Source organism: Urocitellus parryii, chromosome 5, assembly GCF_045843805.1.
Source record: "Urocitellus parryii isolate mUroPar1 chromosome 5, mUroPar1.hap1, whole genome shotgun sequence".
NCBI lineage: Eukaryota > Metazoa > Chordata > Mammalia > Rodentia > Sciuridae > Urocitellus > Urocitellus parryii.
The window spans coordinates 46,523,098-46,541,350 of NC_135535.1; the positions used below are offsets into that span (position 1 = coordinate 46,523,098).

An 18,253-nucleotide genomic window follows, 5' to 3' on the forward strand; every position below is an offset into this window, starting at 1 on the left:
GGCCTCAGGAGAAACTCCAACTGCTGATATCTGATCTTGGACTTCTAGCCTCCAGAACTGTGAGAAAATAAAATTCTGTTCTTCAGATCACCCAGTCTTTTGCTATTTTGTTATGTGATTCTCCTGTTTTACACCTAGAAATGGAAAAGTGCCATCATAACAACAACAAAAATTGAAACTGTGTGGCTACGGAAGGGCACCAGGCAATGAGGAAAGAGACAGTGCAGGATGGAAAACTAGAGACCCTTTGTGATGTTTTAACAAACTATTAGGTAAAAGTGTTACCAGTAACAGCTGGGAAGGCACACTCACTGTGAGAAAAGTGGTTAGAAAAAAACAGAGTGGTGATTAGTATCTGCTGTTTTAGTAAGATTTAGACTATTTTGTATAGCTATAACAAAATACTCAAGATTGGGTAAGGTATAAAGAAGTTTTTTTTTTTTTCTTCTTTAGCTCACAGTTTATTTAGCTCCAAAGCATGGCTCCTCAGCTCTGGTGAGGGTCTCATGGCTGATGGCATCACAGTGGCGGGGGAACGTGCAAAAGGGGCAAACACTCTTGTGGGAATTACTCCAGCCCTTGCATGAAGTCCTTCTGAGGACTGTGATCCCATGAGCTCTCCTGCTAAAGGTTCTACTAACTCAACAGTATCTCACATTGGAGATCAAGCCTCCAGTGTATGAATCTCTGGTGGACAAACCATAGTAATACTATGCAAAATAGTTGAATGAGAAAAAAAATAAAAATAAAAATAGTTTACAAGTAGGTAACACAGCTTCTTACAGAAGCTGTGTCTCTGCCCCGAGGTTCAACATCTCTGGTACTCCAAACAGCAGAAAATGTGGTTATCATTCAGAGTTTTTCTTGAAATCTTCCATCAACTATTACTGGCCAGATAATGGGAGTCAACTTAGCAGGAAAAAAAAAAAAATGAGATGAAAAGTATTATGTTCCACCTAAACTCGTTGTCCAAGAGGCTTCAAGGTGGCTGCTATCCAATTGAGGTACAGAGGTATAGGCCGGGTACAGCGAGTGTTGGCTTGTTAACTATAATCAGAATAGCTCTGGCTATAGTTACTTTCACATGAAATAACTGAAAGTGAACAGATCAGAAAACCATTTCTGATGAAATTATATCAATGTTATAATCAGCCTGAAAATACCAGATGAAACCTCGTTGCCGCCACTTCCCAAAATTCAGAGGCAGGGGTTATGAATTCAGTTCAGATGTTCAGAACCATTAATATCACACACACACACTCCAAAAGGGTATGAAAGGTTTATTATTCATATACAGAGACTTTCCAGGGAGACACAGCAGACTCCCCAAGTGGGTCCAGAACTGGCTTGGCTTTTATTATTGTTCTTGGAGTCTGAGGCTGGGGTGAAGGTTCCTGCAAGCAGGCCAGGGTTTGGGTGATTTGAACTTCCTGCTGGGCCCAAAGGAGGCGGCACCCAGGCTTCCATGGGCTTGCCCAGATGCGAAGCACAGAGGGAAAGACAAAATGGTGAAGCTTAAAGCAGTTAGCAACATCAAAAAAGGAGTTGAAGTCTTTTGACAGACTGGTGAGCTATAATCCTGGCCTGTAAGGGCCTGTTGTTTAATTCCCTAAGGTAATCTAGGTCTATAAGTCTGCACCAGCAGAAAGGGAGCTGCTAAAGCCGTAAGACCCCTCAAAAGTTTCAGATGTGACCATGGGAGTTGATTAGCAAAACATTTCTAGAGTTCAAATTAAGGGGCCACAGAGGCCAAAGGACAAGGGAGTTTCTCCCAGAGAGCAGATCTGCAGTTCAGCCAAGAAGGACTTGACCTTCTGGCAGGGCGAGGAATCTTTGCCATGCCTGCTCAGCAGATTTTTATTGTGATGTGGGCCACTGAGTGCTGTCCATCTTTCTTGTCTTTTATTTTATATTCATTCTCTCCTTTTTTACCTTTTAGAAATACTCCCCCTGAAGTATATTAGGGTACATGTCTAGCTGGAAACATACCCTGGCCTTCCTTGAAGCTAGGGTGAGCTAGGTAATAAGTAAAGAAGAACATATTTGGGCACAAGTGATGCATGAAACTTCCTTAAAAAGAAATACCTTCTCCCAACTTCCTTTTTTTTTTTTTTTCCAAATTATAAAGTAGATGCATTTCTCTGAGACCTGTTGACCATGGAATGAACAACTCCCTTGGTAATGAGAGAAGAACAGGTAGGTGAATCCTGGATCCCTTGATTACCATGTGAAAGAGACTTGGCCTACCGACTCTCAACTCATCCACTACTTCTGGATTGCATTTTGAGGAAGAAATAAACTTCTATCTTACATGAGCCATCCCATTTTGTGGCCTCTTTGTTATAGCAGCTTGGTCCATTTTCTGATATATACAAAAAGAGAATGAAAATATTAAGAAGTTAAGCTTCTTTGCCTTTTATAACCTTAAAGGTCCTTTCCTTGCTTCTTTGGGCTTTACCTTTGTTAAGTATAAATAAGGAGCCTCAAATTTAACTGGCTATAAGCAAGTCAGACCCTAAAACTACGTAAGACCTCCTGGATTCAGTGTTCTTCTCTTGCCCCCAAAAATCAACCCATACAATACAGTTGTACATGCTCTTTGAGCCTAAGTGGAAGCATTTAGTTAATATGAACCATGAGTATCAAACTGACAAATGAAAACTCAGATTGATATATATCAACTTTCCTTTTCTCAAGATGAACATATGTCCGTGCACTGTTAAATTTTATCTACTCTCTGTCATCAAGTAATCATGGACTCTTGGATAAAGATAATATGAAGAGAGTAGACTTCATCTCCCCACCCATGTAATGCAAAGATGATGATTTTCTCTGATTCCCAGTTTCATGTTACTTGCTTCAGAATAGTCACTGTGTTGCTAAGACAACAGGGACACGGCAACAGAAAACTGGGATTGAAGTCAAGGCACTGTAGCTACTTCAAAGGATGTCATAAATAGTGTGTTCAAGGCCTTTTTCACAGTGAAACCTGTAACGCTTGAATTAGGAAAAAAAAAGTGATCAGAATCACCCAACTTTCTTTCATAGAGAATTATAATGCTCTCAAAAATTTACATTGTAAAATAAACATTGGTTTAGGGACCAAAAGTCAGGAAATCATCATTCCCAATAATTCAGATCTTTTTTTTTTTTTAATCCTATAGGAATAATTGAGGGGAACTTGTCCTTACATTCCAATTTGCCTTTCTCCTAATAGAAACATGTCTGTGGAATATGCAAAGGAAGCAGAAAGAACTATTGTCAGTGGTTTCTCCATTAAAAAATCTACATTTCATTTAAACAAAGGTTTGGTTCTACATGGTAAATGAATATAATTTTGATATTTACTGAGACCTGTGATTGGTATTTGGAATCTGAGTTTATGAACAGGTGCAAAGAAGTATGGTCTCCCTGATGACCTTTTGGTCAAGGCACAGAAAGCCCAGCAGCAGTGGTGGGAGCTGGGTTACATCTCCAGATTTGTCTAAGTAAATGAAACTGTGGCAATCTCCCTGTATTACCTCCAGAACATCAAATCAAGGACAAAGAAAAAGAAAAAATGCTCTGAACTGACTTTGCATTATTTTCTGACCTAAAATATAAAAACAGAAAACAGCCTTTAATTATAAGCTGAAGAGTGTCCTTTATATCATGTATATTGTAGTGCACAGAGATAAAATAAAAATTCATTAGAAATAACATGAATGGATGAATCAAGGAGCCCTGTGCTCTTAGAGTGTGGACAGGCCTTCTTCAGAATCGTCTCACTCTCTTAAGAAGTAAAAAATAATGGGTGAAGCCTAAGCAGGTGGTAGAGGACATGGAGACACAGAAATAACTGGAATTACCAGTGCATAATTCATTCTTCAAGGAGGAATCAAAAGATACTCTTTAATTGTGGAAACTGAAGGTTATACAGTATGATCAAGGCTTCTGCAGGAATCCTTGCTGTCAAGTAAAAGTTAAATCTAGCAGAGTCAAATGAAAAGCAGAAAACCTTTTTTTTTTTTTTTTTAAACCCCTGGTATTCTAAGCATAAAAAAAAGGAAATAGAAAAGAACACAGACCACTCTTATTTTAATATTCTTAAGTAGCATAAATCATAATGGTTTGTATACTACACTATACAAATAATATACTGTTACTTTCCAAAGAAAATCAACTTCTTATAGGGTTTTCTGAAACAGTTACTCCATATAGCTAAGAGCTTGACCCTTTAGCCATTGCTACGACACATGGAATATAAGCTATGAGGTTCCAAGTCTTCCAGTTGTGCCTGTTTCTGCTGCCACTGAGGGAGGAGGCTCTCGGAGACCTGTCTCGGCCCCTTCCATCTCCTGCTCCAGGAAACACGGGCTCTGCAGGTGGACATGTGCCCAGGCGTGCAGCTTCTGTGCTTTGCTTCCCATAAGGCTATCCCATTTAAGAGAACTTGCGCTTCTTCATGGCTTCTGCCTTGACTGCCAGGCTCTTGGCACAGATGGTTAGAACCACAATGAGAACGCCCACCACAAATGTCACTAGGGGCCAGAGGAAGCAGTGCAGGAGGACAATCTCATCATGCGTACGATGCAGGAGCACGTCATCTGGTCTGCAAGACAGTGGAGAAGAGGAAAGAAAAAGCAGTCAACTGCCTTGGCATTGCATTGAAAACTCATACACCCTGGAGCCCAAGTGGATCTCCTTCCTATAGGAATAATCATCCTTAAGGTGAAGACTTTGCTCTGACTACAAATACAGTACTTCGTGCTTCAAACCTGGGAGCTCTTGAATCAAGTAATTGGTGCAAATTTGCACATCATTTATAATATAATTTACATGCTGCAGTCTGTCAAAAGTGCAGCAATCACTTCTGCTATTTTCCTCCATTATAAGTTGCCTAATGGAATCCACTTTCTCATTCATCCTCCACTGATCAAGGGGTTTGAATCAATCTAAAAATTACTGATGGTGAGCATTCCCTGACAAACCTCAACACTCAGATGGGACTCCAGTGATCTTAATTCAGAAAAAAAAAAAAAAAAAAAAGCCAGTTAAAATCACTGTTTGAATCAGTTAGAATGACATAGGATTTAGCCTTCAGGTCAACTTAGCTCCACTATGTGAACCAGGATTTCATTAATAAGCAGACAACAGTTGAGCTGATTGCATTTTTCCATGCTCCTGGGTGGGATGAGCCATAATTCTGAACTACTGATGCCCCTTCCAGCTTGTGATTCTGGGAATTAAACCCAGGGACTTGTGCACATTAGGCAAGTGCTCTACCATTGACCTACATCCCCAGCTCTGACCACTTTCTTGAAACATCTTTCAAAGTCTTAGTAATATATTTAGATTTCTGTCTTATCAATGTGGGACTCTATTTTCAATTTCTGCATTGATCTCATTGATAGGAAGTGAAGACAAAATATACGCCACAAACCATAGTCTCTCATTTTTGTCGAGATCCTGGGAATTCAGATTTCATATATGATATTTATATTTTATAAGATATTTCCATTTCATCCACAGGAAGATTTGTTCTGTTATACTAGAGTCATTATGCTTCCACCAGAAAAAGAAGAAAATAATGTAGAATAATTAGTGCAATTGCCTTCAAGAACATCAAAGGCTTCAGACCACAAGGGCAGTGCATTTAACAGAGAAGTGCATTCCTAAGGAGTACTCATTAGTCATAGCTCTCATAATTCAGAACCTATTTTCCTACCAGATTGATAAAGGCCATCGGGTATTTCTCTTTTACCTATAGTGAAGCTGTCATGTGGCTATAACAGAAACAGTTGTACAAACTGGCTTTGACATTACCTAATTATTGCACCTTTTTCCCCTTTGGGTACATAATTTCAAATTCTGCATATAACATGAGACATTTTATTTCAATTAAAATTTACATTGTGTGCAAGAATTAGATAAAAATGATTGTGACTTGTAGAAATTACTCCAACTTCTGAACTCCTGTAGCAATATATTGTCTTCAAGAATTTTAATTTATGTGTACATGTCAATGCACATGTCCTTTTTTTCCCAGTAAGGTCAGAAGGACTGTGATTTTGCTGTTGCCTGTTATTCTACACAGCTGTTGCTAAACAACTGCTTGCTACTGATGATGAACAGCCCATGTTGCATTCTTATTTTCTTATTTTTTAAAAATTTTTAAAAATATTTTTATTTTTTAGTTGTAGTTGGATACAATACCTTTATTTTATTTATTTATTTTTATGTCGTGCTGAGGATTGAACCCAGGGTCTTGCACATGTTAGACGAGTGCTCCACTGCTGAGCCACAACCCCAGCCCTGCATTCTTATTTTCTAGGCAAATTTAAAGAAACTTTTTGCTGGGTTCTGATACAGTAGAGGTCAGGGTCCAAAAACAGGGCACAGGATAATCAGAGCCACCTTTCAGAGTCTTTGAAATCTGCACCTCTAACACTGCCATGATTCTTTCCACAGGTACAGGTACCCACAGCTGCCAGGTAACTCTACCTAAGTAGTGTGCAAGGAAAGACCAAAGCTCCTTCTCCAGAGCATCTTTCTTTCTAGGAAGAATTATTCTACTCCTCCGGAATCTACTGGTACAAAGATGAGACCTAGATTCTTCATCCAAAAGAGTAAGATGTGAGTGCATTTAATGCCACTAAACTGTACATTTAAAAACTGTAACAGCATTAAAAAGAAGAAGAAAAAGTAAAAAGAAAAAAGGGAGAGGAGGAATGGAGGGCTTTGATTTTTAACACTATTTTAGTGAATGTGTGTATCGTTATTATAAGTAAATGTGTTTTTACGGCTAATTTTCTATTAAATTGTGTCAGTGTGGATCTTTTTGGCATTCCTTCTACAGTCATGATTACTGATGTTGAAGCCTTTACCACAATATTGTACACTAAGCCAGAAAAACAGGCCAGATGAGAGCAGTTGGAATCATATTCTCTGAAACACAGTCTGAAGATCATGTACTGGAAAAGAAAGTGAGTAAAGAGGGAGAGGAAGAGACAAAACAAAAACTGGAAAATTCTAGACCCAGATATTTGTTTTATTTAGAAACTTCTTGGAATTCTACCTCCTTCAAGAACCCTTTGGGCAATGCTTTTTAAAACATCTTAAATGTTTTAACCATGTTTTTTCACTTTGAGTGAACCAGGTTGAATTTGCAATTGCTTCAAAAGCTTTCTGTTGAGATGGGCATATTAAATATAAATGTACACATTTTTAAAAAATAATTCATGTCTCTTTCTATTTCATGCCTCAGGATCCTCCAATTTTTTCAGGCTGGCAGCTTTCGGACTGTGTAGCTGGAAATTATTTGTAAAGAGATTTGGGCTTTGAATTCAGTTTCCACAATTATATGGTAAGAATGAAGAGGAACTTTCAAGGATGTAGACCCAAGGCAAAAAAGGACGGCTATTCTGTGTATAAGGACTTCAAAAATGCAACCAAGAGTGTGCAGGAACTCTAATGGAGAACACTTTTAAACCCTGGGTAGAGGGAGGCTCGGATATAAGAAAAGAAGAATAAATGCTGTAGGTAACGTTAGAAAAACATTCCAAAGGGCTGGCACTATCCTATGTCCATCTTTCAAATTATAATGTGATCATAATACCACTAAGCATTTTTGTTTGTTTTTCTTATAATTGGCATTTATTGATGCTTACTACCTGCCAAGTACTGTGTAGCAGGATGTTTCATTTTATTTGATGCTTAAAATGACCCTGTGCTTGAAAAATTTTTTTAATTTTTGCTTTACAAGTGAAGAAACTGAGGCAAAGGAAGATCACTTTGCCCAAGATTATATAATTTAACATAATGACAATGATTTGAAACTCTGCGTAATTTTTAAACCTGTACTATTAGCCTTTAAGCCAGCTCTTCTCAAATTAGATTCATCTATGGAATTTGTTTCCTAGGTTTCAACACTTGATTTACAATATTAGAACCTGAGGTTGTAGGGTCCAGAAATCTACACTTCGGAGAAATTTTGGGGTGATTCTATATGTACTTGAGTTTAAGAAGCACTGTATAATGTTTTAATAGCTAAAAAATGTAATGTGAACCATGAAGCTACTTAGTTGGCTATTTCCCAAGCTGCCTAATTGACACTCCTGCCCAGGTAATTTTCATGGCCTCTACATTCTTTTAGGTAGAATATGCACTACATAAAGGAACCACAGGATAAGAAAGAGGAGAGCTGAAGGGCTGAGGATATAGCTTAGTTGGCAGAGTTTTTGTCTAGCATATGCAAGGCCTTGGGTTCAAGAGATAAAAGGGAGGGGCAGGTTCAAGACAGGGGTTAGAGGGCAAACCATGATGCTGAATTTGCCCAGGAGAAACTGTTTGTTCTAAGTGATAGAAAGATATCCCATAAACTAGCAGTAGTCAATTGAGATAAAAAGACAAAAATCTGGTGTATGTCACCCTAAATATAGAAAACCTATTCCTTTAAACTTTCTCACCAAATGGTAGTCCTTCCATTCCATGATGCTTGTTCCTTTGGCTAACAGTGAAAGTGATCCCTCTTCTTCCCCTGCCTTCACCCTCCAGCACATGGGATAGGAAATTTCTTAACTTATCCAGTTCATACAAAAATCTGACCTGCATTACACTTCACTAGTTTTGCACAATAGAAACTGTACCGAGAGACAAGATGACCCACTTCAAAGTGCTTTCTCCATGAGAGCGTACAGGAAATAGAAATCTTTCTAGATTTGTTATCACAAGTACTTCTCGCTTCTCTGAGCAGAGGATTTTTCTTTTCATGTAGGCTGCTAGAAAGTTAAGATTTTGGCCCATCTAGCAAGATGACATGGCATTCTTATGCCAGCCACATGCCTATTGCTTTGCCTTTTTTTTTTTCCTTACACATTTCTAATTTCTCATAATAAATCTCCTCTCTCTCTCTCTCTCTCTCTCTCTCTCTCATTTGTTTGGTGCTGGGTATTGAACCCAGGGTCTTGCACACGTTAAGCATGTGCTTTGTCACTGAGCTGCACTCCAGCCCCAATCCTCTCAATATTTAGGGAACTCACTAAACCCTTATTTTATGTATGTATGTATGTACATACGTACTGGGGATTGAATCCAGGGTGATTAATGATTGAGCCACATCCCCAGCCCATTTCATTTTGAGACAGAGTCTTGCCAAGTTGCTTAGGGACTCACTAAGTAACTGAGACTGGCTTTGAACTTTTGATTCTCCTGCCTCAGCCTCCCTAGCTGTTTGGATTACAGGCATGCACCACCACACCCAGCCTAAATCCTTCTTAAAACAGGCATTTATGTAAGTATCTACATTTATGTAGCTACATTTACATATCAGGTATATTATAAACCATGGGAATTTTTTAGTTGTCAAGTTTTTCTCATGTTTCTACAAAAATAATAATAATAATGTACTACATCATTATAGGAATTTGCACTTATGCCTTTTGACTTTAAAGTCATGAAAATGCTTCATCATTATTTCAATCAAAATGATTCTGCAGGCATAACTTCAGTTCCATATGCCAGGCCTCTGGCATGGTAGTACAGCCAAAGGACATGAAAACTGTGATGATTTCATTCTCTAAGCCTTTGAACGGGTGCTATCTAGGCCTGCTTTAAATCTTATTATTTATAACATGACCTACTTTCAAAAAGAATCTGAAATAGGTAACAGTAAAACCAAAAGTTTTTGTTTTTGTTTTGAGGTAGGGTTTCACTGTGTTGCCCAAGCTGGCCTTGACTTTGCAGTCCTCCTGCCTCAGTTGCTGTAGTAGCTGGGATTGCAGATAAAATGACATTCGGATGCCAACCACACTCCTATTGCCTTGCCTATTTTTTTATTCTCACACACTTCTAATTTATCTTGCTAAATCCTCATTTATTTGTTTAGTTAGTTAGTTAGTCAGTCCTGGGATTGAACCTAGGGCCTTGCACATGCTAAGCATGTGCTTTCCTACTGAGCTGCACCCCCCAGCCTCAATCCTCTCAATCTTTAGGGGATTCACTAAACCCTTCTTAAAGCAGGCATATGTATATGCATGTGCTACTGTAACACGCAAATCAAAGGATTTGAATATGATAAAATTCTTAATCTGACAGTAGAGAGCAAGTACAATGTAATTAGGATGAGCAAAATAGTAAAAACCCAGGCTAAGAACAGATACTGCATTAAGTATAAGTGAAACTTATTTCTGAACCTTCTGGAACTCAAGATGGGGTGGTGCATGATGAGTTACCCAACTGTCATTATACAAGAAAAGGAAACATGACACTTTGTCAGAACAAACTTTTTGCTTGGGCTTAACTTTTCGAGGGCACTTTTAGGTAAAGTAACTGGTACATTACATTTAAAAGACCTTGAATAGCAGTTTTACAAAGCTGTCTAAGGATGAGATCATTTGAGTTTTTATAATATGGATTCCAAGGCCCTAGATCTACTAAATCAGACTCAAGTTTCAAACAGTTTTTCAGGCAATGCTAACAGATATGCTAATTCATATCTGGGAACAACTGACTTAAATAGTGCTTTTAAGTGCTTTTACATCAAATGCATCAGCCTAGTATTTTTGGGTGGGTGGGTGGGTGCAAGCCACATCCACAGCCCTTTTTTGTATTTTATTTCAAGACAGGGTCTCACTGAGTTGCTTAGGGCCTTGCTGTTGCTGAGGCTGACTTTGAACTCACGATCCGCCTACCTCACCCTCTTGAGCTGCTGGGATTATAGACATGCGCTACTGCACCTTGTTCAGTCTAGTTTTTAATGATTGTTGGAGAGAAAACTGTTCCAAGCTGAAACCAACTAGGATCCTGGAGTAGAGGTATTCTGTGTCCTCTGTCAGATGAGATTCCTGACACTGAGGTGACAAAATGAAATTTATAATGAAAACCAAAGACCCTGATGTGTGTTCTTTCCCAGATAACTATTTGCTTGGAGCTGGGTTTTACACCGCTTTAGAAAGTTTTCCAGAAAAGTCTCAAGTACACAAATATTTAAATGAAATGCACCTGTGCAAAGAAGTGACCATGACATAGATTTTCAGCAAGATATTACTGACAATTGATATTCAATCTAGAAAACCTTGATGGGTGTTAATCAGCTTTTTGCCACTATTAACAAATTGTCTGAGACAATTAACTTATAAAAAGAAAAGGTGCTTTCTGAATAGTTTTAGTGGTTTTAGTTCACAGTCAGTTGTCCCCCTTACTTTGGGCCTGGGCAAGGCAGCACATAATGGCGGAAGCATGTGACAGAGAAAAACTGCTCACCTCATGACCAGGAAGCAAAAGAGAAGAGGTAGTGATCCCACCATTCCCTTCAAGGGCACTCCCCCAGTGGTCTGTGGATCTCCCATTAGGCCCTACCTCTCAAATGAACCTCCCGGGAGTGCCAACCTTGGGACCAAGCCTTTAACACAAAGGCCTTTGAAGGACATTCAAACCCAAACTATAGCAGTGTATTGCGATCTGTGTTGTTTCTCAGCAAGATTACATGCTATGGGCTTTCTAGAAGGAGCCTGAATTAAAACACACCCCCTGAAAATACCTGATGTGTTCTATTGATTGTCGACTTCTCAAATATTTCAAAGGTGGGGGGCACTAGGGAAGAATAGTGTTACCTTAGATTAGGTAGAAGGAAGTGATGGGAGAGAAGGGGAGGGGATATGGGGATAGGAAAGATAGTAGAATGAAACAGACATTATTATTGTATGTATATGTGCGACGACATGACCAATGTAATTCTGCAACATATATACTCAGAAAAATGAGAAATTATATCCCATCTATGTATATCAAAGTGCATAAATGCATTCCACTGTCATGTATAATTAATTGTAAAAAAAATTATTTCAAAAACTTTTTTCTAATAATAAAGATTGGCTGATAAATATATTGGGACTAGGAGCATAGTTGAGTGGTAAAGTGCATGCCTGGCACTCACAAAGAATTGGGTCTGATCTCCTGCACCCCCCACAACTCCCCAAAGGTGAGTTTGGTTTTGGCATAATTTATTAACAGTAATTAGTCACTATGTCTAGTTGCTGTTGGAAATAATCCTAAGACCTTTCTAAGAGAAGAAAATGTATGCTTTCTCCTGTGTGACTACAGGAAGGCAGTTGAACAACTAATCTAAAAGCAGTGCGAATACAGAGACCAGAACTCAAGATCCTTTACAATACTCTTTATGTTGAGGATCCACTTGGAACCCCAGTTGTCATAAATCCTTTAACTGAAGATACCTGAGATTTAACAGATGCTAAGAGATGCCTTCTAGGAGTTTCCTTTATCCAACTAATGGAAGCAACTTCTGGCATATAAGGCAGTCATGCAGAGTTTCATGGCCCCAAAGAAATGAAAGTTCATTTTGGTATACCAAATGTCTTCATATCCCCTGAGCTTCCTGTGTCCCTAACAGTTAGCATTCCAGTCCTGTACAGGGAGCAAAATTAATCAACAGAATAGTTTTCACAAGCCAATGATCACTTTCAACTCTAAGGTATGCATCTCAGAGATAAGCAAGAAAAAAATAAAATAATCCAATAACCCTAGACTCTTAGTTATAACCTAAATTTACTCTATAACCATCATTTAACAACATTGCATTATTAGGTGTTGGGCTCGGTAAGTGATCCCTACTGGATGACTGTCCCCTACAGATGCAGCACACACAAGTAACTGTCTCAACCATGTCTTCTAAAGAGGCCTAGGAAACTGTCACAGCTGAGTAAAACTCTTCTTTTAAGGTTTTATTCACACTGTGTGGTAATTATTTTTGTACATCTGTCCACTTTCCCAACCTGATTCTTAAAACCCTGAGATCAGAGACCTATTAAGGGTAATCCCTGCATTACATTCACATTCCACACTGTCTACCAGCTGCTCTGGAAGAATGACCTGTGTCACTTAGAGGCACCTCCTGCTGCGGGGCAGGACTCTCAGCTCCCTGATTCCATCAGAGGCACACCATTTTGTAAACTAGATCACAGTTTCGTTCCAGAAATTCCTGTGGGTTTTTCTTAAGAAGAGTATTCCTGTTCTTCACAGTAATTCGGCCTGTGGTTTCTCTGAGTTACCAAGAAAGTTATTTATTTCACAGAAAACTGTAAGTGTTTTCTGGCCAAAATGCTTAAACTTAAATTTTAAGCAGAAATAAACTGGAGAAAAGAAGATATCTACATTCTCCTATTTGAAACATAGGTTTTTCTTTTTTAAAAAAAATTTGTTCTAATTAGTTATACATGACAGCAGAATGCATTTCAACTCAGAGACATAGATTTTTCTTGTAATAGTTCTCACCTCAGGTACCTGCTTTGTAGTGCCAGCTTTAAAGTCAAAATCCAATACCATTTCAAACCACTGTGGAAAAATGGATTATATAATAATTTGGGGGAAATACTGGTCATTTGAAGGAAAAAAAACACTGGTTCCCTATTTTCTTCCTCACCCCCTGCCCTCCACCATACACATGCACACAAAAGTCTGGATGGTTCAGAACCTTAGTTGCATAAAACAAACCATGAATGTTTTAGAAGATTTGTATTTAAAAAAATAAATAAATAAAAACCTTGGAGTTTCCTCATTTTTAAGAAAATAAAACCCTTATTAAGAAGATTGAATGAGGGTATTTATGTGGAAAGGGTTTTTCTACAAAACCCTTTGCAGCATAGATGACCTCAAATCTAGTCCACATTGAAGTTTCACGACCTTGGAAAACTGATTTTGTCAACCCACAGAACATAACAGCTCAGAAACAGAATCTTTTGCAATCTGTGGCATTTGCAAAGCTCAGAGTTGAAGAAGAGTTGGCAGATGTTCATTGTAAAAGTCAATGACAGCACTATCTGCAGATGACTACCTGTATTTACTTCCTATTGCTACTGGAACAAATTCAGCAGCTTAAACCAACACAAGCTTACTCTCCTACAGTTCTGGAGGTCAGAAGTCTGAAATCTGTTTCACTGGGCTAAAAAGATGTTGGCAGGGCTTCATTCCCTCTGGAGGCTCTCTGTGAGAATGTTTCATTGCTTGTTCCAGCTTCTAGAGGGTGGCGGAATTCCTGGCATCACTCCACCCTCCAGCTTTTGTCAGTGCAGCCCCTGCTACTGTCTCAGATTCTCCCCTCCTTTTTTAAAATTTATACCAGAAATTGAACCCAGGGGCACTTAACCACTAAGCTACATCCCCAGCCCTTTTTATTTTTTATTTTAAGACAGGGTCTTGCTAAGTTGCTTAGGGCTTCACTAAGTTGCTGAGGCTGGCTTTGAACTTGTGATCCTCATGCCTCAGCCTCCCAAGCCACTGGGAGCACCACCAAGCCTAGCTCCCCTTCCTCTTAAGAGCACTGTGATTACAATTAGTTAGCATTCCAGTCCTGTACAGGGAGCAAAATTAATCAACAGAATAGCTTTCACAAGTCAATGATCACTTAGGATGCACCCAAATAATCCAAGATAATTTTCCCCTCTCAAGATCCATTTTTAAATTATATCTGCAAAGTCCCTTTTACCTTCAAGGTAACAAGGTAAGATAACTGAAGTCTGAAGTATGACAATGTATACATGTTTGGAGGCTATTATTCAGATAGCCACACTACTCTCAGCTGCTTCTCTAGATCAGAACCAGTTCCTCAATAACACAGGTTTTCTACCCCTTTGTGCAATTAGTCATTAAGAAATCATCAACAGAAACATTTGTTTTAAATCCTATGGAATACACTTCTTTTCTAGTATCCCACTCCAACTTATAACAAAAATATTAACTTTTTTCATCCTTTGCCTTTTTCAGACACAGGCATTTATATTCAAAAGATGACTGTCCAAAGATCACACACAGGGTGAAATACTTCTCTTTCCTTAATCCACACCATTTTCCTACATTTAACCTTTACTTCACTACAACACCACTACTGACACCACTATCAGCTGTTGCTAAACACACCATTAATGAAACTTCAACATCCCAACACAATCCTCTGTTCCAATCCTCCCTAAGAAAATGCCTCCCTATTTAATATAGGATTTTCTTTTTCTCTGTGATACATCTTTGCTATTTCCTTTCAACCCTGTTCTTTGTTAAACACATCCATGTTCTTCATTCTTTCCTCAGATCTCACAAGATATAACATCACTAGTTACTCTAAATCCCATTTTAAATTTAACCACAATCCTATGCTACATTATGTTTTTGATGTTCTATGTTTTCCATTCAATATCCTTCAAGTCTTTCTTAAAAAATCTGGTGTAAAACAGGTAAAATTTCCACACAGGAAAGCTTGGAGGTAAGAAGAGGAGTTTGAGTTCATCATGCTGTTTTAGTACTGTCAATTTCTGATCCTTACACTTTTATTTTATAAAAACACAGTTTTGCAATTTCTCTGTACAACCCATTCTATTCTTTAACAGCCTACGTTCTCCCATACAATGGCTTTTCTCAATACTGTATTATTAAATCAGATTTTAGCTAGAAGTAGGGAAGTTTTAAAGGTGAGCCATTATGTTCCCAAATAAATGGGCTCAATCACTGAGCAAAGTCCAATGTAGAACCCCTCTTTGAAATTAAATAAGGTGACATCCAAGGGCCTAAAAGCATGTGTCTTCTAGGTCTACACCACAATCTCAGAGTGTACTGTTCAAACCAGCTGGTGTCAGGTGAAGTCACAGGTTACACATAGCAAGATGCTTTTACAAAAATCTTTAACAGCCACGTTTTGTATCACTTCCCTAAGCTGAATCATGTTCTCAGCCCTCGCTCCAGGCAAGGAGGACACGGAAAACGAGCAGGCGACAGAATCACAGATCGCACTCTTGCAATGTGGGTGTGAGAAACCGTTTCCAGGGAGAAAATGAAAAACATACTGATGCACCCAAAATATGCACATGAGCAGGGATTCCATTGGGGACTTGGGAAGGCCTGGCAAGAGCTTCAGAATTTGGGTTCTCAAGGAAATGAGGTGGGTAAGGAATCCCCTCAAATGTCACTGTTATCTTCTTACCCTCTGAACAATATTGGGCATATTGCGTGCAGTTGAAATATGGCATTTAAAAGGAGGTCAAGAAACATTTTCTTCTCTGTGATTTTTTTTTAATATAAAATCAAGATGGCAAGGGCTTCTTCAATAGTGAGACTGAAGTAAGGGCAGACCAACGTGGGCTCACAGTGTCACCTGTGGCTCAAATGTCCCCACAAAGCACCATAGTCATGGCAGGTCTGCCTGTCTCTGCAGAGCCTGTATGTTTTCCAGGGCTTCCCACACCTAGAAGAGCATCACACCCTGCTAAGCTCAAAGTGCAAGCCCAATAAATGTTAGTGGGATAGGAAAAGGCTTCAAAGCAGCAAATGGAAATCTGTGGCAGAGTGAAGCAAATTTGTGGGCGGGAGACAGGATCTTGGACTTCAGGCAGATTTTTTTTTCCCCCAAAGGCCACATATATTTGATTGAAATTGCAAATGCCTATTTATGTATTTGCATAAACAATCATGCATATTTGCTTGTGTTTTTATAGACTGTTGCCAACTATTTTCAGACAATTTCCAAGAGCAAATGATCATATTTGCTATTCTTTTTATCATTTCTGCTTTCCTCCCTGCTTAGTTTTTAAAATCTATCTTGAACTCAGACAACCCCACTGTGTGCACAACAACTGTCACTGGAAGTTCCATAGTAATTTATTCCAAAAGTTGCTCTCAGTAAATTACTGCTAATGTCTGATTAGGTTATGTCCAATTCCCTGTAATTAGATTCTCCATGAAGAAAAATCAGCTGCCACAATTTCTTTTATCTGCTCCTCCATCAGTATTGTGTCACAATTTTGGCAGCTCTGGAGAAAAGATCTGAAAAATACATACTGGGTGGGGGCAAGTCAATTGAGTGTCTTTTGTTTATTCTGAAAACTTGAAGGAAAGACTGCCCCTGTAATCATACTGTCATTCTAGAAGTTTCCCCGATTGTTAAAAAGCCATTTTGTTACAATGGATTGTGTACCCGTTATTTAATTAAATAATTAGCAGAGCATAGATACTTTGCTACTACGTGTAGGAAGACAGAAATAGGCTAGCATTTCTATTAAGGCTAGCAATGAATCATTCATCCTAACCTCTAAATTACATAGTAAAGAATACATAAATAACAGCTTTACGTTCAGTTTTGTTGTAGTCTGTTAAAATGCATGGAACAGATATTGAAATACTTCTCCATGGTAAAATTAGCTCAATTAATTTTGAATATCTTTTTCTAAATGATAAATTGTTTATAAGTATGCTTGGAGAACAAAAGTACTACTGAGAAATATGTATAACAATTAAAACAGAGACTTACTGTTGAATAATAGCATTTTAAAACTTGAGTAATTAAAAAGACCATCATCAATCCATCCAAGTCTCTCTTAGATGTTCCAGAAGCTTTAACTTGATCCTGGTAGCACATGATACTCAATATTCAAATAACTATCAAATTATAATGAATTGTCTAATTGGTGGACTAAACGTGGTAAGAGTTTTAAAAATCAGTAAGCATTATAGGCAATGGTATTTGTAGGGAATATGTTTTCTTTCACCATGAGACTGGCAATAATATCCCTTCATCCAGAATCCTGCAGTGATAATTACATGGAGCAAAGTTGTGTATCACCCAAGACAGACATGTACAGAAAATGAACTTTCCTTGTTACAAGCTTCCGATATTTTCAGGCTGCACAATGAAGCCTAAGCTGACTGACATTCATAGGTGAAGGCTGGTGATTTTGCAATTTACCAAGCAAATAGCCATTGTAGTTGAAATTAGGTCTCTCTTGATCCAAAGCACAAAGATAGGGTGCTTTCAAGGACTTCCTTGGTACTTGGTTCTCTTCTATTCAGTCATTCACCATTTGAAAAATACCTACAGAGAGGTAGGCACCAGGGACACCCTTAGTGTTGGCGCTCTCTAGTAAGCTATAAGCCTAAGGGCAGGAACACTCTTCTGTGTATACTCCCACCATCTGCTTGACCCACTTGAGGTGCTCTGTGAATGCTTGCCATCCACTTATTCTGAAATCTACTTCAAAACATAATGGACATTGGTACACAATGCAGGGGTAATGAAAGAGAAGAAGTATTTAAGTTTATCTGGGAAAATAGAAAGGCAGTATCCTGTGAACATACAGAAGGAACAACAAGAATGTAGAGTTTGGGGGAAAAAATGGACCAAGAATTTCTTGATAGAAGATACAGCACAAAGAAAGGCACGAATGTTTTGTGTGGCAATTCAGATGGTTTCACCACCAGTTGTGTGTACCTGTGAATA

General features: G+C 38.5%; 1 protein-coding gene across 1 annotated transcript in view; it reads right to left on the reverse strand.

Annotated features, from left to right (window-relative positions):
• Positions 1–3,648: 3,648 nt before the first annotated feature.
• Kcnmb4 (potassium calcium-activated channel subfamily M regulatory beta subunit 4) overlaps positions 3,649–18,253 on the reverse strand; it is a 62,087-nt gene continuing 47,482 nt past the window's right edge. The window contains exon 3 of the mRNA XM_026386675.2: positions 3,649–4,591. Coding sequence (XP_026242460.1) covers positions 4,423–4,591 — 169 coding nt within the window. The 3' untranslated portion in view covers positions 3,649–4,422. The remainder of the gene's footprint in view (positions 4,592–18,253) is intronic.